Source organism: Scomber scombrus, chromosome 10 (genome assembly GCF_963691925.1).
Source record: "Scomber scombrus chromosome 10, fScoSco1.1, whole genome shotgun sequence".
NCBI lineage: Eukaryota > Metazoa > Chordata > Actinopteri > Scombriformes > Scombridae > Scomber > Scomber scombrus.
In genome coordinates this window covers 12,488,684-12,515,354 of record NC_084979.1, presented here as the reverse complement: position 1 = coordinate 12,515,354, position 26,671 = coordinate 12,488,684, and the positions used below count along the sequence as shown (strand labels likewise).

Genomic DNA, 26,671 nt, shown 5'->3' with positions numbered 1-26,671 from the left:
CCCTAATATCTATATTGGCATGAACCAAAAAATCCAGTATTGGGATGCTCTATTCCAGACGTCTATTTTGATGCAGGTGCATTGACATTTTGAGAAACTTTGTATTTGAACTCCACAGCATTTGTCTGATACATCAGACAAATGTTTTTTCTGGTTTATATACAAATGCATTGCTTCAGATTAACAATATGTAAAGTAAACACCAGGAGCAGATAGACACGAATGCATCAACACTCTAACTTTGACTCATTTGACTCTTTTTCCTTTGTACTTATTGTGCAGTGACCACGTCACGTCAGTGTGATTCATAGTAATATAATGGAGTTACATTGTGATATTGCTATTTCAGCATTTGATTTCTACTTCCACCCATTGAGAGCCAATCCAACCCAAACACACACCGAAAAAACGTTATCGTGCTTTTACAGAAATACACTGCTCATTAAACGTGAACAAAGCATTAAAAATAATCCAAAGCAACATCGAAACATGTTCCTCTCTGTTTACGTGTGTGTGTGTGTGTGTGCGCGCGTGTATGTGTGTACTGTACTGAGCCTGCAGCAGCACCCAGAAGTGAACAAAGCGACCCGGAAGCGGTGGTCCGACTGGAGGCAGGCAGAAAGAACATCAACCTTTTATATTATAGCTGTGCTCGCAAGACAATATCTGCAATCAGGACACAAGGTATTTGTGCATGTCTTCTCGCCTCTTCACTGCTGTGCATTTGTCTGATAAGCGATCGACTCCCAGATGTGCGTGCATTGTGCACAAAAATGCAACCGCTGTCCTTTGATTCGTCCAAAAGTTGCAGAATGTGGAGGAAAAAAAGGCAGCCTAAAAGTGAAATTTGGTTAAGATGGCACAGCGTGTTTCTGCTGGCGAAACATTGTGCGCCGGTTTGATTCTGACCTTAACGCGTCGCTACGGTTGTTTTTTGGTGGTGTTTGGGTCGAGCCTGCGTCTGGTCCGTTTCCGTGCTGTTTTTTTGCAGGGCATGGTTGTTGTAGGAAGTGTCAGTTTTTTCAAGAGGTGGGGAGGCCGGGCTATTCAAACCTGCAATTCGCCGTAAACAATCATTCATGCCATTGACATGATAAACACACCTTTGTGTCGGCTTCGGGCCCCCTCTTCTCCTCCAGCAGCCTCCTCCATGACAACACGTTCATGCTTCTAAATTTTTTGGGGTCTGCAGAATATGGCGTCCCGCCTTATAAAAATAAGGCTGCCATTTTTGTTTCTCTTTTGTCTGGAAATGTTTTAAGAAAACTGTCTGAGAATGTCTGAGTCGCACCGGGAGGCTCGATGCGTAACAATCCTGAATCGGTGCGCTTCCAGAGAGGCTCTGAGGCTGCAGACATGTCCGAAAAGTCAAAGAATGCAAAGTTTTTTTTCTTTCATTGCGTTAATCTGAGATTTAAAGCGAGGTGCACTTATTTTCAGGAATTCATTGTGAGACAAAAGGAACAGAGGAGCCAAATGTCCAGACTGCGCGGCTCTGTCAGACCACAGCTTTCTATTTTACGAGTCTCTTTATATTTCTAGTTGACATTTAGATGTTTTGCCTGTGTTAACTTAAAACAGCATGGCTAATAGTGACAGTCTGCAGGCCTGATTTACACACAGCTATTAGCATGAATGTAACACAAGTTCATACACAGTTAAAAATGCATATATCTTTAAATAACACTTCTCCGTTTTAATATAATCTTCACTGCAGATATTTAATACATATATTTTTTTAAATATCTTAAACCCTGTTCAACAAATAATTTTTGACTCAAGGTGAGTTTGCTCAGTTGTCATGGAGATAGTTCATTTGACAAAATCCACTGAAGAAGGCAGTGAGATGCAGATGAAAGCTGTTGAAATCTAATAAGTGAACCTTGAGTGGAGATGTTGTATGTCAAACTATATCCAAGGTCAAGAATTGAACTTTTGAAAAATCCAGTTTTATATCATTTCAAATACCACCTTAAAAGTATGTATTACACCTGCCTGTGGTAAAAAGGGCCAATTTTACATTAAGCAGACATCATTTACACTTGTCATAAAAATACTAAATTACCTTTATTTGTTTTAAAGGGAAATTAAACAATGACACATATATGTCACTGTCCAAGCCTCATTAATAAACAATTAGTAACTACTATGTAGCAGCTTATTGGAAAAAAATCCTTCCATTGTGCCTTACTGTGCCATTTGTGGACTGAAACCTGCCTGCTTCTAAGCATGGGCCATATGGATTAAATGATCTTTTCTGGTGTAATTTTTGTCATAATTTTCATCATATTGACATACTGTATAATAATATCAGAAAATTAATTATAAATATAAATATATATGTATATACATCTATGGACAATTTCTGGTTTATGCAGCAAATTAAACTCCTGACAAGTCAAGATATCTCATAGGGGGAAAAAAAGAAATCTAATATTATCATTTATCAGTCCTGTTCATTGATTTGCAACACTGTCTGCAACCAAAGATATTAAAGGGAGAGTTAGTATGTTATAAACTGTATGGCAAAGTATCTGACAGTTGATAAATGTATGTTATATCATGGTATGTCATCATGTAATCCAACCATACCTGTATGAATTGTCATAAATCTGTCTAAATTTACTTTACCATTGGGGTTATAAATGTATTATTACATTTTCGGAACTTGCTGTTATCTGCTGTCACCAAGTTTCAAAAGTGATTTGCTTATGTGAATGTGGTGGAAATTAATGAAATGTATATGCTGTATAGTGCTAAAGGAACATATTCAATTCAACAGAAAGTCTGTGTTTTAAATATGCTTTGAGTGTCATCATTTCCATCTTCACAGTGAAAGTCTGTCGTTATCTGTCACATTGACCTCCCTGTCTGTAGTTTTTTATCAGAATGTTTAAAGACTTGAAACTTGAAAAACAATGTCACACCTCCTCCAATTACCTATAACCTTATTCATTTAGAGTAACTCACATTTGAATGTCACTGAAACAAGTGTTTTTTTCTTTCAGGATGGCAGAGCCCCGATTTAACAACCCGTATTTCTGGCCGCCCCCTCCATCCATGCCAGGCCAGGTAAGTCCACTTGTAACATTTGATTACTGCAACGTTTCCATCTTTCATTGCCATTTGTTTCCATGTGTGAATGTCTTTTCAGCCATTCAGCTGTCTGACAACGAAACAATTACTCAGAATCTGTCACATTCTTCTTGTAGATTTAGAAAAACATAAATAAATAAATGTGTACTATGTGCTGGTCAGCCGGTGTTTGCTGACATGGGATGTGTTTTTGGGGGCATGAATGACATTCACACAAGGTTGCTGTTTTCTGTTGAGCATGACCCGTTAACCCTTTCAGCTGGATAACCTGGTGCTCATTAACAAGATCAAGGAGCAGCTGATGGCCGAGAAGATACGACCCCTGCACCTGCCGCCTACCTCCGCCCAGTCCCAGCAGTCTTTGCTGGTGCCCACCTCATCCCCGGATGGTGGCACACAGCACGGCATGTCAGTGCAAAAGCCTCAGCAGGTGCCGGGCCACCACCAACAGCCACAGGGCTCTGGACAGCCAGACATCGCTTTGCACGCCCGCTCCGCCTCCAGCTCTGGTACAGTCTTTACTTTGTTGTTTGCAAGCCTCAGTGCTGAATATCAACACTTTTTGAGCAGAGACCCAAATGTGTCAGTAGCATCAAATAAAAACTGTCAAGCTTGGTCAAATGTTTAGACCTGTTTACTTTGATCAGATATTTTCTGTTTAAATCAGGAATCTTTGCTAATTTTAGAAGGTGTGTCAAGACAAAATGAAGTAATGATGCACCAAGAAGTTTGGCATATTTTGTTACATGAAAAAAAGAGATTTTGTGAAGAAATAGATTTATAGGAAGGTATTAAAAAAGGGTAATTGTATAGGTAATGGTAACAAAACTCTGATACCAGTATAGGAAAAGTTTCAACTTTATCCAGCCCTTATTTGTAAATAAATCAAATATTGAATGTGAGGTAAAGAGCTTTTTACTAACATGCATTTTAAAGGTCTGAGGTTTTGTTTTTTTCATCAAATACTTTTAATTATTGCACTGTGCAGTATTCTGAAACATGAGCTTGATGCACTATAAGGTATGTCTGTAGCAAGGCATTATTTAAATTTTTTACTGATTAAACTCCCATCATCTCACGACTTCCAGATGGAAATATGGACGATAAGTCAGCTGTGAAGGCCAAAGGATTGTGGGAAGACTGGCATATGAGACAGCTTGGTGAGCAAGCTGGTCGGATCAACCATCGCTCAGGTACTGTGGTCTTTGCCCCTTCGTAAAAAACTGAAAATATTAGAGCTACAAAGTCAAACACATGGAAAAAAATGGCAGCCGGTGGTGTAGTTAAACATGACAGCAGTGGTCTAAGTTGTACTGCCAACATATCTGTTATGGTAGAATATATACAGGCACACATGAAGAGACAACTAATGGGACATACTGGTGCAAAGGTCATATGGTAAATATTTGAAAAATGTTTAACCACACTAGAGAGTGTAACAAAATTGGTCTTTGAAGGTTAATATGAATAATTTATGAATGACATTGCTTAAAAGCAAAATTTTGGAACCTTCAGGAAACCTCACCTTACGTATGAAACAAATGTATCTGTCTAACTCAAGTGATACATGCTAAGGACACTCTCATAAACGCTTATTATACCATATCACTATTTTTTGCAAGTTTTAACCTATTTTTCTACAAACAATGTATACTTCATCACAGATTATCATTTTGAAAACTATGCTGCTGGATTTTAAAAACGTCCGCGTATATTTTCGACCATAACCAACCTTAAAACTTTGTAGAGTTGTGGAATCCCTCACAGTGAACATCAAGTCTGCTTTGATTTATTGCAGATCGATTTCCATGCAATGAGAATTTATCTAGAAAAATATTAATGCAGCAACTTTCATGACTGAGCTGCTAACTAATGTTCATATGATATGCAAATGAATGGAAACCAATGGCTGCCTGAACAGTTGGAAATATTCACTGTAAAACTTAAAACCATGTAGCACATGTTTAAAAGGGGTACTCAGAAATGTAACGTTAGTGTGATTGCAGTTAAAAAGTCCTTTTTAAAAGAATCAAAAGCCTGTCAAATCATTTGTAGTGCTGTAGCAGCTGGTATTTCTGTTAAAACAGTCCTGGGTCCAACCACCGCAGGTCTCGCTCCTTCATCCCGACCTGACAGCCACAACACCTCAGAGGCTCTGACCCCCACAACTCCAACCTCCAGCAGCCAGATCCGCCTGGGTGGAGCCCCCTCTGTGAACATCATCTCTGGGCTGGCTAGTGGTCCTGGGATGGACCACATGAAGGCTGGAGGCCTGGCGGGACTGTTGGGCCCCCCACCCAAGGCACCAAGGGGACGGAAGAAGATCAAAGCTGAAAACCCATCCGGTCCTCTGCTAGTGGTGCCCTACCCGATCCTAGCCGACCAAGGCTGTGTCACTATTGCACCCAAGGAGGGCAAAACCTACAGGTTGGATGCTGGCAATTGCTACTGTTGTTTTCAGGCTTCAGGCAGATGTTTTTACCGCATCACAGGGGGAACGATATTTCCTTTCAGTGCTGGCCTTGAAAAGCCAATTCACAGATTTAATTGTGGTCTCCAAAGGATCAATAGGCATTTGCTTGACACAAGATAAGTTTTAAGTTGGCTGCAGATGATTGAGAGTGCTCCCTGTCACAGAGACATCAATATGAACCCATCTATCACCCAATTGGATGAATGCCTCATTTAATGGACAATCAATTGATCTTTGCTTGCTATTATCACTGGGAAAACATGACACATGTCTCCTTATGGGTTCTGAATAAGATTTAGGTGAGAAATAAACCACAAAGTTGCAGAAATATGCTTTCTTTTATATCTATAATTCCTGTTTAGGATCAGGAGTTTTTAACACAGTCACTTCATCGCCTGAATGGTATGGCTTCCAGCAATTCTCGGCAGTTGCTTTGACAAAATGTTGTAGCAAAACTAAGCTTGCAAGATTTACACTGGCTTTGTGAGGATCACACAATGCAGTAACTAATTGGATCCTAAAGCATTACCTACTGTTTTTAATTTAATCTAGAATGAAACTCTGACATCCACTGGTTCTCAGTGCCACCTCTGATTTGAGCATACAGCAAATCAGAATTTGCAATGTTTTTCTTTATTTGTTTTGAAAATAATTAAAGTGGTCTTTGAGTGGGGGCAGCGATCAATTAATACTTTCAAATGTTAATGCGCTGTGGAGTCTCCTTAATGTTTGAGACTGAAACTGCCTGATCTGATTATTTTTCTGCAATTTTGTGTCCTTTTTATTGTCACCAAGATGCAAAGTGTGCCCGCTCACCTTCTTAACCAAGTCAGAGATGCAGATCCACTCCAAGTCCCACACAGAGGCCAAACCACACAAGTGTCCCCACTGCTCCAAGACGTTCGCCAATGCCTCCTACCTGTCCCAGCACCTGCGCATCCACCTGGGGATCAAACCCTACCACTGCTCCTACTGCGAGAACTCGTTCCGTCAGCTGTCACACCTGCAGCAGCACACCAGGTCGGTCCAGCTGTGTACACAAAGCAGGGCAAGTTATTGTTAAAAACAGCCACTGCAGAGCTACTGCTAACTCACTTTTCGCCTTGAGCCGATTATTACGGAAGTATATTGCTGCCATACCAGAAAAATAAAAAATCTTCTTTATTACGTTATAATGTGAAACTCAGACTGTGATGGCAGCTCTTACGTCAGATCAATGAATGAATGACCCTACTTTAAGAGGGTCGGACTCATTCATCCTTCTGTATACAGAAGGGTGAATGAGTCAGACCCTTCGTATACAGCCCCATGCATTTTAAAATCCTTCTCAGTGTAAACATACTTATCACAGTATCATCCACTGTGCTCAATAACAGCAGGATCTCTTCATGTCTCAACCCAAACATTAAGTACAACTTAAATCGTGTGTAAATGAGCCACATTCCTGCACACCATTTCCTCAATCAAATATCACGTTATAATATGATAAGTTTCACGTTATAACGAGATAACGTGATAGGTTTCAGGTTATACCGTGATACTGATGCTTTTTTATTTTTTTGGCATGGCAGCAATACGCTTCTGTAAATTATACTGTACTTGGACAACTGAATTTAGTTGGAGTACAGAATACATTGTGGATTCACTTTGATAAATTAATTGTTTGTTTTTTTGCCACAGAATCCATACTGGCGATAGGCCTTATAAATGTGCTCATCCCGGATGTGAAAAGGCTTTTACCCAGCTGTCTAACCTCCAGGTCAGTACATCGTCGTTATTACTTACAAGAACTGTTCATTTACGCAGGTGTAGACGACAACTACAAAAACAAAACAAAAAGTAACTTAATTGCTTTAACTGATTGCTATTACAACACAAAAATTCAGATTTTTGACCCGTGTTTCTTTCCCTACAGTCTCACCAGAGGCAGCACAATAAAGACAAGCCGTATAAATGTCCTAACTGCTACCGTGCCTATTCAGACTCAGCATCGTTGCAGATCCACTTATCAGCACACGCCATCAAAAACGCGAAGGCCTACTGCTGTAGCATGTGTGGCCGGGCATACACCTCAGTGAGTAAACCACAGTTTATCTGTATGTATCTTTAGCTTGTAGCTTTTTTCCAATATGTCTTCAGACAGGCTGTTGTATGTGATGGCCTTTGGTGATAATTTGTCTCTCATTACCTGAAACTAGATGTGTTTCCTGTTTTTGATTTTTAACAGTAGGCTACAACATGTTCTTGCTCCCACTCAAACAAACAGACAAGATTTGACTTTTGTGGTATAGGGGGTCTACCAGGCGCTAATTTATTTAATAAATTTGATTTTCTCACTACCACCTCCCATCTCCAAGTATTGCTTGAAGCCCAATGTATCACTATAGTGCTGAAATGACTGATTGATTGATGCAATCAACATAAAATGACCAGCAATTATTTTTATTATGGAATCTTTTTTATTTTTATTTTTTTTTAAGCACAACATTCACTGGTTTCAGCTTCTAAAATGCGAACATTTGCCTTAGAACCCCTTCCTCCAAGTGTCTGGGAAAGATATTTGTACTGTTGCAAGATTTCTTACATGTCTCTCAGTCCCTTTCACCTGCAATATATTTTATATATATATATGTATATGTATGTTGTGTAGTAGTAGCTACCGATCTGTTGTGGAAGGAGGATTTGCACGTGATTCAGAAAAGCCTCTCCAGCATGAAATTAGCAGCACCTGTGCACCCCCTACTGAAGACATGTAACTGCAGCTATGCTTCTATGATAGTAAACTGTAACAGGCAATGCAGCAGAATGGGCATTTTTGACACTTTATAGACCAAACGATTACTTAACATACTGGCACAGTAAATTTGGAAATTCAACTGTGGTTACTGATAAAGATGAAAACTGGCTGTTGACCAATCTGCTGTTTTAATCCAGGCTCCACTGACAGATTTCTTCACCCAGTCACATTTAAAACAAAGCTCTTCACACAGGACCCTTCACACCCCCACCATAGCTCATTCCAACTCCTCCCATTAGACTGTTGTTATAAAATCCCTCTGGCCAGGGCAAATATATTTAAAAAAAAGTCATTCATTCCAACTTCTGTTCACATGATAAACAAGCCGTGAAGAACAAATATTTGCTCTTTGGCATTTCCTACACCGCCATTTACTTTTAGTGACTAAAACGTCTGCAAAGTGAAGATAGTTTCAAAATAATGCCATGAAAAGGTCTTATCAATTAATATCATACAAAGTGCATTAAAAAACATAAATTAAATCAATATTTGTTTTGAGCACACTTCGCCTTTAAAACAGCAGCAGGTCTGCTCGGTACACCTGAACACAGTTTTTTAAGGTACTTCAGGTCAGTTGTTCCTGCATCTTGGAGAACTTGCCGCAGTTCTTCTGTGGATTTAGGCTGTTTCAGTCGCCTCTGTGTTCATGTAATCCCAGACTGACTCATGATGCTGAGATCAGGGCTCTGTGAGGTCCATACCATCTGTGCAGGACCCATTCTTCTTTATGTTGCTGAAGATGGTTTTTTATTACTCTAATCACCCATCAGATGCCTCTCTGGTATTGATGGTATTGTAATGATGGATAAGAATCTAAACTGTGTATGTGCCTGTTTTTGTTACACGTATGTTTTTATTCAATGTACTGTATACACATTTAGACACATTTTCATTGCCTTTGAATTAAGTTTTTCTGGTTCTAAAAATGGCAATTTCATTTTGTCTTTCGTAGGAGACCTACCTTATGAAGCACATGTCCAAACACACAGTGGTGGAGCACCTAGTGAGCCACCAGTCGCCCCAGAGGACCGAGTCCCCCAACATCCCCATACGCATCTCCCTTATCTGAGCTCCCAGCTGCTCAGCAGCAGGTCAGATCAAGAGTCTAGGTTAGGCTGGAGCTTATGAGGCCCTGCACTCACGGCCATCTACATAAGGCTTACATTAGCATTATGACAGCTGACATAAGCATTCAGTGCTAGATTCAGTAAACAGGCTGCCTCCATCCGTCTTGACACAGGTGGTCTGTCAAAAATGAGCACAGCGTTATTTTGTGAATGTAACAATACGGCTAGATGTTGTCCGGAGGATCGAGCGGCAAAGAATGTCTTGCGTCAGATTTAATAAGCACTTTCGTAAGCGTCATGTAAACTGCCGGATGCATTGGCCATCAGAAATGTTTTAGTTTAGTTTTTTTTTTCTTTCCTCTTCCATCAAATGGGTTTCCAAAATGTGCCAGATGATATTTGCCCTTAAAAAGAATTGAGAAAGTTGAAAAATTGTTCACTGGGTGTATTCTGGAGACATCCAAAGATAATCTTAAAGCACTTTTAGGCCTTGTGGTTTTGGCTCAAATTGTTTAAATCTTGTTGGATGAAAAATGCCAAAGGGCATTACTTGTGGCAGCTAAGAGTACTGACTGTGTATAAACAACAGTCTTTTCTGTTACTTTCTTTGTTTCACTCACATTTTTGTGTAAGTACACATTTACAGGGTCATCTAAATTCGAAGAAAGGCAATCGGTAGATGACAATTTAAACATTAATGATTGTATTAAGAAGTTGTATTATTGACTTGAGGAGGTAAGAAATAGAGCAACAAGGAATAGGGAAGAAAGATGAATGTTTTTTGTTTGTTTTTGTTTTTTTGTTTTGTTTTCTTTTCAATATCTTTCACTCCATATTTGACTTCAACTTTATGGCACCTTTACGATCATACCATATGATCAAAGAAACACTGCTCACGACATTCTCCTCACGTCCCAGTAACCAGTGCCATATGAACCTTGTTGAAAGCAAATCTTATAATAATATGCGTCTGTTTTTTCATTTCAGTTAAGCTTTGATTATTTTTTCGAAGTATTAGTTGCAGAGGTTGAATACATTGCACATGTACCAGTGCCAGCTCTACTCTACTCAGCCCTACTTTTAAATATACTTCAGCTGAACTTCTATTTTACTCGAGTAGTACATTTTAACCCTTACCATTGGACCAAAATGTGAAGTTACTGTACAGCTCTGACCGTGTTAGGAGTTTTTAAAAAAAACGTTAATAAGCTTTACCCATTTGGAATAAACTGCAGTATATGTCATATTCCATAGTCCTATATTATTAGTTAATGTGGAGGTCATGCTTCTCCTTTTTGATTTTTTTTCTTATTAGTATTCTTTTCATTGTACACAGTATTGTTTGTTGTATTTTTACTGTAACGTTAACCTCTGGATGGTACTAATAGGGTACCCTGTATTCTTCAGGGCACTTAAGAAAAGGTGCTACGGCTAGACATTACGATGGAACTGAGAATAATGTAAAATACATATACAGTATATAGTATGTTTTCAAAAGAATAAAAACTTATTACTCAAGCCACTGGCCTGAAAACAGACATTTACGCCAACAACAGACCCTGCCTCTTCAACTTACTCTCTCTCTCTCTCTTTTGAGATAATGGGAAAATGTACATGTTGCTGTACTGTAAAACATGTTACTCATTTATAGTACCTATTTTTAAGTTTTCATAAACATGTTGTTTGGGTTTTGAACTTACTGTAATTATTTTAGTATATTCGTATGTTATTAATATTCATGTTTTATATCAGTTATTTACATGTAAGCCTTAACTGTTTTATCATCCTGTTTCCATTACTCTGTATTGTGTTCTGCAGTATTCAGTCGTGTAAACATTTTTTAAACATTTTTTCCTTCCGCATGGAGTTCCTGAGCTGTAATCTGTATGATAACTGTTTAACCCATGTTCTCTATGAAAAAAAACTATTGCGTAGATTTATTACACTTTTTCCTGTCTTGCATTGTGGTTTCATATACAGTTTCTAAACAACTAAATATGCACAGCCAAGACTGAGAAGTTAAACTAAGGGTTATCAATGTTTAAAAAAGGAAAAAAAGCTTTGTATCTTTACCTTGTTTAATAAACAGACTGTTATAAATTCATCATTGCTTGCTTGATTTGTATTAAAGCTGTTTAGGACATGTCCATTACCTGCACACAAAGTTTGTTTTTTAAGAGAACATGATTGAGGGGAAAAAAATCAAGCATTGTGGTTGTGATTTATTAACCTTTATTTATGAAAATAGTTTGTTTAAAAATCTATTTACAACAAATTTCAAAGGTTCTTGTCGGTTAGATCTCAGGTGACATGTCTCGCAAATAGGCTTTTATTAATTGACTTATTCACGCAGCAGCAAGACAAAGTTAAACACTTCATCATTTCAGGCACATCGAAGACAAAGTATACAATAATTTCCACAGTGTATAACTATTAATGCAAAATTATAACAGTGGTATGAAATAGAGTGCATTTAATCCCATGTAACAAAACAAACATCTCTCTCCACTAACTCTCTTTATGGCTAAAATATTTTCTGATTGAGCCTGCCTGGAATAAACTATTGAGGTTGACCAATGTAAAAAAAAAAAAGATCGAAACACAAACTTCTATCTGCACCTAGTGCCCATCCAGCAGCTTGCTCCTCATTGCTCTGTTATACCACACTTGTGGTACAGCCTCTCAGACACCATCGGAGGGCAGCACAGACACCAGTCTTTTTTTATTCGAGAAGGCCTTTTTCATTTGAACTCTTATTACTATTTTGTTTATGCTGTGTGTTCTATGTCATTAATACTGCAGCACTTTGTATTTCACTTTGAATAAAAAGTGCAGTACAAATGAAATGTATTATTATTACTATTAGTATTATTATTATTGTTATTAAACACTGGAGGGGCTTAAGGAGTGACCTCATCTCTGATCTCAGAGAAGAGCCCAATATTTACACTGTGGCCTAGTTTACCACAGTCTTCACACATTATCAATGTTTGATATATCAGCATGGATTTATAAAAATGTTGTTTGATGGTTTGAGATTTGTTTTACTTAAAAAAAAAAATCCATAAACATACAATACCATAGACATTTTTTTTCATAGAAAAGACTGTCAAGCTATACATTTAACTGGGGGGGAAAGGCGCACCATTGATATCCCACTTTTGAATTCCTCTGCTACATTTTCCTGAATGTAAACAAAGTCACAAGTAAAACTTGTTATAAAGTGCTCAGTTTAAACTAGTCAAATCTTACTCATGAAATGTCTTCTTGACATTTACTGCACTGGCGTGATATACATTGTCCTATCATGTAACATTAGATAGAAAAAAACAATAAAAATCTTTCCCATAAGCTTTCAAGCTTTAGCTTTAGTAAAGTGATGCAAACAATCGATCAACTACTCAGTCACAAGCTTCGTACATACAAACATGATTGTGCCACATTTTTAGCTTCCAAAACTAAGGACTGATCAGGGCATCCTGTTTCCTTTAAATATGTCATAAAAGTATTTGATTGAATCTTTTTTACAAATCCCCCAAAACACAGATATCACCCTGAGCAGAACTGCAGTGGAAGCCCCCTTTGTATTATTATTCTTTTTTTTCAAGGATTATTAGCAGCCTACATATCCTTTCACTCCTTTGTTCTGATTTTTGTCTCCTGTGGAGGTGACGGATGTTGCAGTACTACCAACTCATCCTCTCATACCTCATCACTGTTATTAGCGTTCCCTTCTGTGCCTTTGGTGTCTGGAGGAACAAATGGGGAGGTGACATTCAGGTAGCCCTGCTCTGATGGCTGTTGTGCGGACACAGATGCTCGAGTGCTGTCCACCACTGCACGATCGGCAACCTTCACACGGCAGATTGCGTCCAGGATGTCCAGTGGGTCGCACGAACCTGATGTCAGACTGGCGATAACAGAGTGGGGAGACATGACAAAAAATGCACATACAACTACACTCCTTAATGTAGTCAAACACTACGCGTGTGAATACTTTGGAAAGAACACAACAGAGCTTTTTAACACTTTTTTCTTTTAACAAAAAAATTAAGGTAGACCACAAATAACAAGTATAGTGATTGTTTTCTAACAAAGTGTGAGCTTTCCTAAACTTGCCTTACCTTAGCGTGGATGTATGCAGGATGCCGTCACAGAGGCTTTCAGAGGGGAGCACTTTGTTGGCATTCTGTTAAGCATTTGAACCATTAAACATCAACACACATTGATTTTCAGTAAAAGAAAGGACATGTCACCCATTTTACATTCAGTCAAACCTTTGTGAAAACTTCTATTCTTACTATAGAAATATTAAGCATCAGCAGTGATAAATTGAATTCAAAATTCTTCATCTTTAATTGCTTATGTTGTACAAGCCGTTTTAGAAAAATTAACCATGTGAATTTTTGGGTGGCATGTCTCCTTAAGACTTCAGGCATAAAGATCTTTGCGTGGTGTTACCTCCAGGGTGTAGAACGACTGAATGTTCCTCAGGGTGCGGTCTAAGGAACTGACTTGATTGGACAGCTTCAGCGTTCGATCCTGTAGTTGTCTGTTTTCCACTTCTAAAACCTTGACCCTGGAAAACAGATTAATGTTCACTTGCGCTCACAATATCAATATGTCTTCACCAGTGCATGTAAATGATCTCTATTTCTTGTAGAACACAATAACAGACTACACAATAACTTCAACAACATGAATTACTGCAATGATGAGATACATTAGTTATCTTAACATGCAGTATGTTGATTTGATATCCAATCCTAGTACTTGATGTCCACTTGGGGAAAAAAGTACTCTACTTAACGAAATACTTAAACTGCCAACTCAAAAGAAACAACTGTCAAACATCTGATCAGCAAGTTTTTGTAATTTGTTAGTGTGATTCTGTATGATACCTGTGTTGAGCTGTGGATGCGGCCCTCATGCCATTGCTGCCCATTTCCTCTGCCTCACTTATCTTCAGCGACAACACCCTCTTCTCCTCCAACAGCTTCTCATTTTCCTCCACCACTTTATGGACCCTCTCCTTCTCCTGTAGGGCAAAGTACATTTTAGAAAAATCAAGAGAGTGATTGAAGAGAGCGGGTGGCACTGGTGAGAACAAAGTCGTGAATCAAACAAACAATGTTATTTTCTGATCGTTTCACAGTTGTTATATTCTAAAGCACAAATAAACACATCCACAAAACCCCGCAGGACAGTGCCACATTGCTGGATTGTGTGTGAATGCAGAGCTTCACCCTTTCCACTCTGCTCTGCCTGTGTGTACCTCAGCCCCACCCTCGGTCAAGCAAACACACAGACCTGAAGCTCTTTATACATCCACCAAACAAAGACAGAGGCAGAGTGGAGCAGAGGAGAGATACAGACACAGCGATTTAACCTCGTCCTGACCTCAAACCCTGTGTGCTGATACTAGCTGATCTTGAACAATCTTGCCCCAAACTGTGAAAACTATTTTGTGCTTTAATAACTAATTCCTACTTTCATTTCAAGAAAATAAGGACAACACAAACATCTTTTACCGAATATTTAGAAGCAAAAGGGACACAAGCAGCAGGAAGTGTTGCACCTGTTTCCATACCATTAGTGACATAATAACTGTATAGTGACATCATCACCTTGTGTGTGATGCTAGAGGCCAGCATCAGGTCGTTCTCCAGTTTCTGAATGGTGCTGTCCCTTTGTGTAGTGGCTTTGAGAAAGGCCTGCTTAACCTGACGCAGCTTAGTCTTGTGCTGACTCTGCTTTTCATTGTACTTCCTGGTTGGAGGAGCAGAAAAGCATGGGAAAAGCAACCACATCTCTATATCTTCATGTTTCCTAATTAGATTGTGCTATGTCCTGTACATGTGTAGGTGTGTCTAACCTGACGTGTGTGTCCAGTTGGAAGAGAATCTGCTGCAGCTCGGCCTGCAGTCTGTCATACTCCTGCTGACTGGCTGCCAGGTCCTCCTTCAGTCTGTGGCTTGATGTCTGGCTGTCTCTCGCCTAGAGGATACATACAAAACATTGATTTAAATCTAAATTCAAACTGGATAAAACACATTTTTAAGCTTAAGGGGACTTTTTTTTAATTGTTTAAAGCCCCTATAAAATACAGTTCGAGCCACAATACACATTGTAAAATGTGATCAAATTGAATTGATTGAACAGCTTGAAACTAGAAGTATAAAGTGACAGAGCTCATAGACTGTATAAACATTGTTCTTGATATGAGCTGTCAGCATAACACCTCTGAAAAAACAAGGTATCCCTTAATAAAACACATTTAATACATGATGAGAACTTGTGCTTTGGAAATACAAACTTTTCAAAACAGGGCGGAAAAAAAGAAAAAAATCAACTGCCCACAAAGATGTGATCCCACTGAAAAGCCAAGTAAATTCTGAGAAAGTATCAATGGATACAAGTTGTAAATCACATCTGATCATAATCTCTGTGAAACAGACATATTAGGAGTGTGAAGGATGCTTCAGGTGTCGAAACACCCTGCAGTATTAATGACATCTGATCAGCTGTTGTACACTGTTCCACACCTCCTCTCTGGTCTTGTTAAGCTCAGCCTCCAGGATGGATAGACGGGTGTCCAGCTGCTGGGCACGGTGACTGAGCTCTGCATTTGTCCTGGTCAGAGACCCCTCCTTCAGCCTCAGGGAGCGCACCTGCTGCTGCAGCTCTTCCTCACGCTGCTCTAACAGCTTCCTGAAAGAAGAATGGAGATGGATGGAGGGAGGGGAAAAACACTTCTATGTGATGTGAATCAGCTATGTTCCCTAAAACTTGCAATGTTGGTTGTGACAATTTTTTCTACTAATGAAACTAAATCAAACTGGGCAGTTTGTGTAACCTGGTGATGTGCTCCTCCTGCTGCTGGGCTCTCAGGGCTGACAGGGTGTCAGACAGATCCCTGCTGTCCCTCTCCAGGCGGCTGCTCTCACCAGCCCGAGCTTCCTCCATGCGCAGCTGGTGCTGGGCATTCTTAAGCTGCTGTTGCAGCTCCAACACCTGCCATCACAACAGAGACACAGGCTTCAATCAGTGAGACAGAAATCGTACCACAAATAAAAAAATAAAAAAAAGGTTATTTGCGATATCATATCTTGTGCTGTGCAGCATTTTAAGGACATAGGAAACTACACTCCAGTATACAGGCTTTCATTCCAGGCAAAGACTATGACAGGGGATTTCACCGATAAGCAAAACCTCAACCATAGAGGAGGAACTAAAATCACCTGAGGCTGAATTGGTCTAACCATAGAAACACCAGGCAATGATTTCTTGCCACGCCACTGACCTTCTTGTCAGCAGCAATGAGCCGTGCCCTCTCAGACTGTAAGTCCTCCTGCAGACTGGTAGTGGTGCTGCGGTTTGTGGAGTTGCGTGCCAGATCCAGCTCCAGTTCCCTGATTCTTTGCTGCTGATGTTCAGAATCAGCTGTCTGAATGTGGACGCTCTGGTCCAACTGGACCAGCTTGGTCTGAACCTGCTTCAGCTCTGCACAAAGCTGAAGGAAGCATAATGAGTCAACAGAACATGAACATAGAAAAGGATGCTGAACACCAACATAACCCTAACCCTAACTATTCTATTTTTTGAATAGCGTTTTTCTTCCATGTAAACATTTTTATTACAGTTTCAGTTACGGTTTGCTTAATATAATTAGTAATCACAGTGATTAAGTCATAAGTGTCAGATTTAAAAAAATAAAAAAAAACGGAAATTCAAAATGTGCTGTAATCAAATACCAACTTTGAGTTTTTCCTGGTCCAGCAGGGTGTTGTGTCTCTTCATGTCCATGTTCTTCTCCTTCTCATAGCGCAGCTCTCTCTCTGCTGAGGTGAACAGGCTCTGCACCCTCTGCAGGTCCTGCTTCATCTGTTTAGCCTCCTCTGCCTTCTGGCTCATCACTAAGTCCTGGGACTAATGAGAGAATCAAGAGACAGGACTTTGTTATATTATGCAAAAGGAGAATACAGATGTATTCATGTGGGCAGAAGTGTCTTCAGGTAAGATTTTTTTTGGCTGTTATGGGATCATCAAGTTGATCCCATGTACTCTTCATAACTTTATCTAAGAGTCCAATTCTGTAAAAAGCATGATACATCATTGGAACCGGGATGCCTGAAGCATTTGTGTAATCCACAGCATTTATCACAAAATATGTGAAAGAGAGGAAGATTGCCAGAAATGCTACAGGCTAAGCTGTATTATTGCCACTTCATTCAGATCACAGATTGTCAGTGACATTAAAACCATCATAAATCATATCTCAAATCGTCTATTAACCGAAGTATGAATGCACAATGAAGCTTCCACGATACGAAGAGTAAAGCAATAAAAAGCCAATCATATAATAAACTGAAATTTAATCTACTGAATACATAAGGAGATGTAAGAGATTTTACACTGAGCTGCAGAAACAGTATGGCTGTTTGGGGATGCTAATGATGTCTTAGGATAAGATGTACCTTGATTCGTGCCTGGCCTTCATTGATCTGAGCCTGCAAAGCCAGTTGGTGCTGAGAGGCCAGCTGCCGCTCCTCCCCCAGCTTGGTCTGCAGATGATTCAGCTCCCGCTTCAGACATGAAAGCTATGAAGACAACAAACACGTAGCATATAAATCATGTATGATCCTGGCAGAGGAAACACACAATTGCCTTCCTCTATAAGCAGGACAAAAATCAAGATTATCTACTGAATGGTGTCTTTGAGTTGGTGGCAAATGAACATGCAGTTACCTGATCCATGCACTCATCTTTAGTCCTCTCCACTGGACTAAGCCTAGACTCTGTGTGAGTTGTGAGCAAGTCCGACTTTTGGTTTCTAAGTGCTTCCTTTGTCGAGGAGAGCTGCTCTTGATGCCACTGGAGCTGCCCCTTGAGCCGTTGTATCTCGAGCTGAAGTCTCTCTCTTTCCCCCTCAGCCACTAGCTTCTCCTGGAGACTGCTGCTCAGTTTGGCCTGGAGCTCAGCAGTCTGCAGCCGCTCAGAAACCATTTCCTCCCTGCAAAGTAAGTACATGTATGCAAAACAAGTAAGCTCTACTGTGCCAGTCCTATCTTGTGAGTGGCCAAGAAACAAGATAGAAGTACCAGTTGCGGCATTGCTATCATGTCTTTCCCAGCACTGCTCCATCTCTATTTCAACCCCCAGGTTTCAAAAATACATCTGCATCATACTTTGGGCACTATGAACTCTAAACTGACAACAACCTAAGTGTGTTGTGTGCTGTCTGGAGGCTGCTGAGTTCCACGGTTAGCCGGTCAGCCTGGTCCTGCAGATGGTCAACCTGCAACTGGTTTTCCCGCAGGTCCTCCTGGGTCCGGTTACTGTCCTTGTAGTGCTCTACTTCACTCTGGAGTCGGCGGTGGGCGCGCTCCATCTGAGCTACCTGGCAGACAGAGAGCCAAAGACAGAAAGATGGCCACAAAATTATTTTAGTGGTGTAAATTTCAATACAATGCAAGTTTTAGCAAATCATGTACATTTGCTGTGAACTCATGTTGAGATATTTTCATGTTGTCAAGTAAACTTTCCTTTATTAACACTGAATATACATATATATTATATTATGTTCACATTTTAACATTCACTTCACAACACTTTAACAACTGAAATAGACCTATTAAACATTATGCTCGACTAGTCTACTTCGTACTTTTTCCACTTAAACCTAATTTTTATCTCTAATTAAATATTTTCTGTAGTTTATAAATATTCAGACAATAAACAAACAAACCTTTTCCTCCAGAGTGGCCTTTTCCACCTTGACTTGGTTGAGACTCTTGATGAGTGTTTTCCCTTGTTGGCACTCTGTCTGAATACTGTTGACCTCAAGTCTCAGCTTCTTCAGCTCTCGCTCACCTATCTGCAAAGCCTTGTATGTATTCAGAGTGTGGAAAGTGTGTACTGTTAAAGAAAATGTGTAGTTTGTAATGGGTTATAATTGACAACTATCACACATCGCATTCGTTTATTCCATCCCTGTCAAGGTTGCACATGTTTCCAGTGAATATTTTTATTTATAATGTGACAAAAAGCATCAGGACAGAAATTCTTGAACTCTAAATTGAATTGCACACGCTCGTGTAGCTGTGGAGTTGTTATTCTTTCTGCAGAGTCCGTTGAAGCATTAGATATATGTGGCGTTTACCTCCTTGTCTTTTTTAAGTGCGGCCTGGGCAGCACTGAGGTCCACCTCCAGCTGTTTCCTCCACTCCTTCTCCTCAGTCAGACGAGCTTCTAACAGAGCCAGTCTCTCCTGGCTGCTGTCCCTTAGGTGCTTTGTACATGGTGAAAGGGGAGCACAAAGGTTGTAAGGTTATACGTTGAAATGAAGTTGAAAATATATAAATTTGAAGTCAATTTAATCTTCACACTCTGATGGTTAATGTTTAACATTATTACTGTTTTTAACATTTAACTTCTATGTATGGCAATCTCAGAGGAAAACTTTGTAAGAATTTCGTTGTATAGTAAGACTGGTTTATATTTTATTCTATTTGAGTTGAGAGAACACTTTCCTCAAATTGTATACCCGTCTTGATCATATTATTGTTCTTGTGCTGCTTATAATACATAAAACATTCTCCTTCAGAGGGAGCTTTACATAAATCATGTATTTAAGTTTGTGCAGTTGAGGTCATTGTGTGCCCTGATTTTTCTCGCTACATTGACAAACTGTGTAATTAACACAGAGGAAACAATGATTATCAAATTTTGTCTTACCAGCTGTAAGTAGGACTCAGTGGTTTTGACCTCTTCTCCGTTCTTTAACAGTTTTTCCTGGGTATCCTGCTTCTTCAGCTCTCCCTCCAGGCTTTTGATCTGCACGATCAGTTCACATCATTACTGAGACTTTAGAGAGATGACCTTTTCCAAGCTAGGACCTAGACCAAATTATACTGTCTGCATTTTTCAAATCAAGGACAGGCATTAATTCATATCTGCTTAACTAGCTCTCTTCAACTTCTCAGGTTTCAAAATCAATGTAATTATTAATAAATAATCCATCAGTCCAGGTAATACTCATATAGATTGAGAGGAACAATTGAGTACTGCCCATTACCCTCCTGTGCAGTCCCTCCAGTTCTCCCTCATGGCGATGTCTCTCCTCCTTGCTGGCATTCTGAGTCTCCCCCAGCAGGGACTCCAGCTCCTCGTTCCTCTCTTCCAGCTCCTCCTGTTCCTTGCGTAGCCTCAGGAGTTGCCGTTCCAGCTCCCTCACTTGTACAAGCCTGTCTTCCATGGCTGCACGACATCTGACAGAGAATGATGATGATTTACGTCAGACTGACAAAGCCAACATCAGTTCATCACTGTATTAACCAGGATGCAGTTGTTGAGGAATTAAAATGTACCGTTTGTGAATGAGATCCTTTTCTGTAGCTGACAGATCATTTTGTGGATCACTGCTAATGTTCTTGTCTTTTCGATCTTCTTTGGCAGCAACATCTTTGTCTATATCATTCCTTGCCAACTGGACAAACAAAACAGCAGACAATGCCAAGCTGCAACTTATCGAATTTGTACAATACATATAAATCATACATAAATGACAAACCTGGTCAAGGAGATTGTTCTTCTCAGACTCTATAAAGCGCACTCTCTCCCTCAGAGCTCTGTTCTCTGCATCCAGTCTGTCATTTTGCTCTTTGGCTCTCTGCAGCTTCAACATATCTGCGCAGACACAAAACCATTACCATGAAGATATAAAATATATACTATATATTAGACAGGATTTCTTTTCTCTTGGCTTGGCTTTCTAGACCGTTGACAAGATTGTAATTGCGTAGTAATTTTGAAAATAAATGCATACACAATGGCTGTCAGTGGGAGGTGGCAATTGTCCAGAATGAGAAAGAATGAGTTGCAGATTGTCTTGTTTAGTCCTTACAGCAAACCATATAGAGCATTTTAACTAACATACATTACATCAAGCCAAATCATGAATACATGTGGCAGCTGCTTTATGATTTGATTGAGCCTCCTGAGAAAATATGAAGATTCAGCCAAAATACTACCAATATGTCCAGGGAAAATATCTCTACATGCACCAGGCTGATATTAACATAAGGGAATAAATTAATGCCATATTTTCAAAGTGCAAGAACCAGTGAACATGCACATGTTAAAGTAAGTAAATCAACCAAGTAGTGAGGCAGTGTCACTAGCAGTAACTTATATCTAAATAAAATGAAATTACGATTACATGCAAACTCAACACAGCGAGCAGAATCAGAATCAGTAATATCCAAACCATATTCAATCCTACTGAAACAATGAAATGCTTCAATGCTAACACAATTTTAGAAAAGTCCAAACAATGTGGCCGGAGTTAACATCCCACACTGAATGTCAGTTTTTAAATTCACACTCAAATCTGTCTCACCACTGTGTTTCAGTTTGTCCACTTCCTTCCTCAGGTTCTCTACTTCTTGGACCGTTCCCTGAAGCTCTGATCCTGAGATCATAAGCATATTTTAATAGGAAATATGCTTTCTGCATATTTATGCTTTTTTATATGCTGTTAATTACTTCTCTCAGTTTGCCACAATAATACACTGAAAGACCTGACACACACTAACAGAGAGTGAAGTTACTAAGTTACCCTATATTGACATTTCAACAGAGGAAGAAATAAAAACTGGACAGACACAACACCACTTGTATGTGGACAACAAGCTGGCTGGACCTATCTCTGGGGTTGCATGTATAAATCTGGGCATTCCTGGTTCACCATGTCATCATGTGTCTTTCATTACAACCACTCAAGCAGCAACGATATGCAAAAACAAAATGCAAAATTTGAATTTAAATGTATATAGTCTTTAAAAAATATTACATAAACATCTAACTTAGACTCATGATTCTTTGAGGGACACATATTGCAAGTCTCTTCAACATACCACTTGGGTCTAGGTTGTTATTTTTAGCAACATCCAGCTCATTGTTGAGTCTTCGGATATCCTGATGAGCCATCTCCAGCCTGCTAGACGCCTCTTCCAAGTCCCGCTCCAACCTCTGGCGCTCACTTCGCTCATGGGAAATCTCTTCACTGTGGGCCTAATGTAAAACAATAAGGCATAGATGGTTAAAGTGGGAGAAGTATAGCAGGTGAAAATATTGGCAGGTAGACTTGGAGGTGCAAGTGACCCAGCATGCTGTTGTCAGAGACATGCAGTTTGAGGGTGAGATTCATCATTATAGCAGGCCTGGAGAGAAGTGAGAGCAATAAGTTAATAACTTGTATTTCAGCATTACGATTCACCTGCAAAAAGAAATAACTGGGACAAAAAGTATACATGCTGTTACCTGTGGCATGCCTATCCACCCTGTGCCAGCTTGCATCAATTGTTAGAAAATTACATAACAGATATGTTAAAAAGACATGCAGTGTCGTCTGTATCATGGTGATCATGCACACATCGTCAGCATGTTATTTTCAAAAGCAGTACCACCCTGAAATGAGCCAGTAGTGCCCCTGTTTGGCTTTTTATCGCAACACCTGTGTTAGTTATGTTAGTTGTAGCCATGAGGAGGGAACCTACAGGGGTAATATTGTGTTTGCTCTGACCAGACCTGCGCAGCCCAAACAGCTTCTTCCATGGACTCTGAGATGAACCCTGCTGAGAGGAAAGACCAGTGTGTGCAGAGTCACACCAGACAATAAATGAGTAATTAATAAAAGTTATTAAGCACAGAGGAGGAGGAGGAAGGCACCACCCCAATTTCTTCCACCAGCAGCACAAACAAGAGACAGAGACTCACCTGAACAAGATTATGTGGTCTCTGCATTTGCTTAGGATGGTTAATCATTACATTCCACTACACATGAAGCCTTTAAAACAAGTTCATTTGAAAGTAAGTATTAACAGATACTGTAAATTCATTGTTCAAGATGATAAAGTATTGTATTTTAACTGGAAGTCTGACTGACATACTATATTCACACTATCATGTATGGTTCCTTTCCTGATAGGGAAATAGTGGTCTGATGTAGGTCAGTCCTTTACCTGGAGGTGGACCTCCCTCAAGTTGTCAGAGAGGCTGTGACTGTCCATCCTCCTCTCAGCAGCTTCCAGCCTCTCCAGCAGTGTGGCCCTCTCCACCAGCAAGTAAGCCACCTGCTCACTGGGGGTGCTCAAGCCCATCTCCCCAAGGTCCTCCTGGGCCAACATCTCCGCCAGCTCTTTGCTCTGGCTCTCTGGAAGAAAGGGGAGTTTTTACTGGTCAGTAGTTTGACAGGCAGGACTGTGAAATAACATTGAAGATAGGATAGAGGAATTAGAAGTATTGTTGTATAGCAGCAGACTTAGCATAAACACAATTAAATATCCAGCTGAGAGAAGCTATGGTTTTACATACTACAGATTTTAAAACATACAAAGGAATCGTAAGCTAAGGTGTGTATAAAATATTCTGCTAAGGAGTTCTGTGAAGCCAGACTAGGCTGCAAACCAAAAGAAAGAAAGCCAACAATGCACTCCAGTCACACTGTATTCACCTTGCTGTTGTCTGATCTGGTGAAGTTCTTGTCGCAGTTGTTCATTGTCTCTTTCATAGCCCGCAGTCAGACACTCACGCTGCTGCAGCAGCCCACGAATATGTGCAACATAGCTCTCCACCTGACAGACAAAAACACAAATAAGCACAGTAGTTCAAATGAAAAGGAGAAGCACAGTATGTCAATCATTCACAGTGTGGTCAAAATTTCTGTGACATCAACAGCTGGTGGACTGAAACATCAAATACTTCAAAACGTCTCACCTCCTTCATCTCATTGGCCTGCTGGGTACGTACAGTGTGCAGCTCCTGGGTGGCGGACTGAAACTTTGTCTCACTGTTGAGCAGCTGCCGCCACAGGTGACGCTGCCGCTCATCAGGACTGGAAGCTGGAGGCAAACCATCTTCCTGAAGCCGCATAGAAATCCGGTCGAGCTCCGTCAGCACCTGAGGACCCAGAAGAGTAACTGAATTTTTTGTGTCAAGATAATATTTTTTTATTTTTTTTTAAATATCTATCTATTTATCTATCTATCTATCTATCTATCTATCTATCTATCTATCTATCTATCTATCTATCTATCTATCTATCTATCTATCTATCTATCTATCTAACAGTGTGTTAAACGTATATTAAGTTAAAGCTCATAGGACTGTATATAAGGTGAAGTAGCTCTCAGTGCTGTGTTGAAATGATCTGCCTTTTAAGCTCATCTTTGAATAAGTATACAGTTTGTCATTTCAAAGCTTTGTTAATTGTTGCATATGTGTCATATTCAAAGCTGGATATGCACAGCATTTCCTGAACTTTTGTATGCATTATGCTGTTATATACTTCTATATGCTACTTTTAAAAAAAATGTGTCACACTACCACACTTGCAAAATGAAAAGCTAAATATATTTACTTGTGAATTACTTATTTTTATTAAAAATAAAAAAGATTTAACAGTATCCTGTAACTACAGCATTGACAAAACTGTTCAACATCAAGGTTGTCAGTCTTGCTGAAAAGTGATCCGTTTGTGGGACACAACATCAGAGTGACATGCCAGCACTACACACCTGTTGCTGAATTCAATACTGTACATTGTAGACTCTGTAACCTGAGTAGGCCCCCTATGAAGCAGTAGACGACCACACGAGCGGTCACTACTCCAACAACATGCAACGTATTGTCACAAGCTCGGTATCAAGTCTCACGTGCCTCTTGTACTTAAACATCACAGTAAATGGTCTATACGCTTACCGCCCTGAACCAACTGACTGACTACAGGATCAGACATTTACAACAACCATCCTGGTAAATGATTAAAGTAAATAATATATAGCTGACAACAAAGTTAAAATTGACAGCAGACAATTTGGCCAGTGGACAACAAGCTTTTGAAAAGAAGAAAGTAGATTGTTCACACCTTGTAACATAAATATTTCTGCTGTTGACCACTGGCACTAAGCATTTGTGACTGGTGTAATGTTATCAGTAAGCAAATTAACAACTATGAATGTTACCTCGTCATGATCCATGGTCATACATTAAGCTGGATGAAGCTGCATCTGTGAGTGATGACTGCTTCCCTCAGTGGTGAAAGTACTGGCTCCAAACAGCAATATAGCCAAGCATCTTACAGAACACAACACAGTAGATCTTCCAACATAGTCACTCCCATTGTTGCTGAAAATTCATCCATGACAACGTCTCCTGTCATTGACATCCCCTGTAAAAGATGAGACACTTTAGAACAATGCTGTCATGTTAGGACCTACAGCCACAAGCTTAGAGATTAGACTAGGTGCTTCAGCTTAGACATGTACGAGTACTGGACAGTTTAACAGCTGAGTTACATTGCATCATCTGTGGCCATGCAAAACTTCAAGCTGATTAGCTATGTTAAACACACTGCTGCTTTATCATGAGAAATTTAGCATGGACAGCCAAAGGGGTATCATCTCTATCTTATATGAGTGGGTCCTGCATTTGGGAATCCTGCCTTTAACAGCATTAAAAATATGTAGCATTTCTGACATTGCGAACAATGTCGCTAGTTTACCTTACGTGTGGTTAAAAATATGTATTTTACAGCAAAGCATTCTCTCCAAAATGTCTGACGAGGAGGAGCAAATGAGGGTTTTTGTAGGGCAGCAGCCACTTACATTCCTTTTGGCCACGCAAACTCACTAGTCAGAAAGAGGTGTTAAACTAATAATTACATTTTTGCAAATAACGTATTGTTATAATAAGTACAATTGGTTGTAAATAACCAAAACTAACAACTGTGACAACCTGCAGCGCTAGCTAGTTAGCCAAGTTAGCTCCAAAGTTAGTATACTTCACGGTAAGATACGCTAGCTCGCTAACGGTAGCCATAGCTTACTCCATTGGCCGCTTAGCAGCAACTGGTGAACATTTAACGCCTTCGTTGTGACAACTGAATACTTACGTTTAAACGCTAACTACTATGCAGTGATGGAGTCAAGTTTGAATTGAGTAGTGAACGTTTTAACTCACCTATCAAATGGTAAAAGCAACAAGAGAGTCAAATGCTTAGGACAGGCGTGGTAGAGTGAATTGGCTTCTACGAGTACCTAGGCAACGGACCGTACCATTCAGGGGATGCAGGGGACAGGCAATCCCAATTTGGTTGCAACTAATTGGTGTTAATGGTGTTCGTTATAGATTTTTAAAAATTCAAGAAAATATGATTGTTGCAAATGACTAATGAGA

General features: G+C 39.8%; 2 protein-coding genes across 3 annotated transcripts; one reads left to right on the top strand and one right to left on the bottom strand.

Annotated features, from left to right (window-relative positions):
• The first annotated feature begins 588 nt into the window (after positions 1–588).
• On the top strand, positions 589–11,537 carry LOC133988199 (zinc finger protein 362-like). Of its 2 annotated transcripts, none has more exons than XM_062427765.1 (9): positions 589–684; positions 3,009–3,072; positions 3,383–3,605; positions 4,185–4,289; positions 5,205–5,523; positions 6,365–6,589; positions 7,250–7,328; positions 7,485–7,643; positions 9,319–11,537. In XM_062427765.1, exons 2-9 carry the CDS (start codon positions 3,010–3,012, stop codon positions 9,433–9,435), a joined length of 1,290 nt encoding a protein of 429 aa, XP_062283749.1. In that variant the 5' UTR covers positions 589–684; position 3,009; the 3' UTR covers positions 9,436–11,537. The 2 variants fall into 2 exon arrangements, with proteins under 2 accessions (XP_062283749.1, XP_062283747.1); XM_062427763.1 differs by having other exon boundaries at positions 3,356–3,605.
• Positions 11,538–11,745: 208 nt separating this feature from the next.
• Positions 11,746–26,505, bottom strand: LOC133987328 (coiled-coil domain-containing protein 30-like). Its single transcript, XM_062426647.1, has 26 exons — positions 26,456–26,505; positions 25,459–25,664; positions 24,212–24,394; positions 23,949–24,069; positions 23,458–23,648; positions 22,993–23,067; positions 22,351–22,507; positions 21,006–21,121; positions 20,803–20,921; positions 20,511–20,703; positions 20,171–20,269; positions 19,596–19,724; positions 19,182–19,319; positions 18,655–18,833; positions 18,182–18,446; positions 17,911–18,033; positions 17,192–17,362; positions 16,737–16,946; positions 16,290–16,447; positions 15,979–16,144; positions 15,309–15,430; positions 15,061–15,202; positions 14,335–14,471; positions 13,895–14,012; positions 13,558–13,622; positions 11,746–13,343 (listed from the first exon to the last, which is right to left on the bottom strand). The coding sequence occupies exons 2-26, from the start codon at positions 25,477–25,479 to the stop codon at positions 13,136–13,138; spliced, it is 3,606 nt and encodes a 1,201-aa protein (XP_062282631.1). The 5' UTR covers positions 25,480–25,664; positions 26,456–26,505; the 3' UTR covers positions 11,746–13,135.
• Between the last annotated feature and the right edge of the window lie 166 nt (positions 26,506–26,671).

Bases quoted from the DNA above. Each gene is read 5' to 3' on its own strand.
- LOC133988199 (XM_062427763.1), top strand. From the start codon at position 3,010: ATGGCAGAGCCCCGATTTAACAACCCGTATTTCTGGCCGCCCCCTCCA. The intron at 6,590-7,249 runs GTCGGTCCAGCT...TTTTTGCCACAG, and splicing joins CACCTGCAGCAGCACACCAG to AATCCATACTGGCGATAGGC. The intron at 7,329-7,484 runs GTCAGTACATCG...CTTTCCCTACAG, and splicing joins CCCAGCTGTCTAACCTCCAG to TCTCACCAGAGGCAGCACAA.
- LOC133987328 (XM_062426647.1), bottom strand. From the start codon at position 25,479: ATGACCATGGATCATGACGAG. The intron at 20,922-21,005 runs GTTTGTCATTTA...TTGTTTGTCCAG, and splicing joins AGAACAATCTCCTTGACCAG to TTGGCAAGGAATGATATAGA. The intron at 13,344-13,557 runs GTAAGGCAAGTT...TGTTATCGCCAG, and splicing joins CTGCATACATCCACGCTAAG to TCTGACATCAGGTTCGTGCG.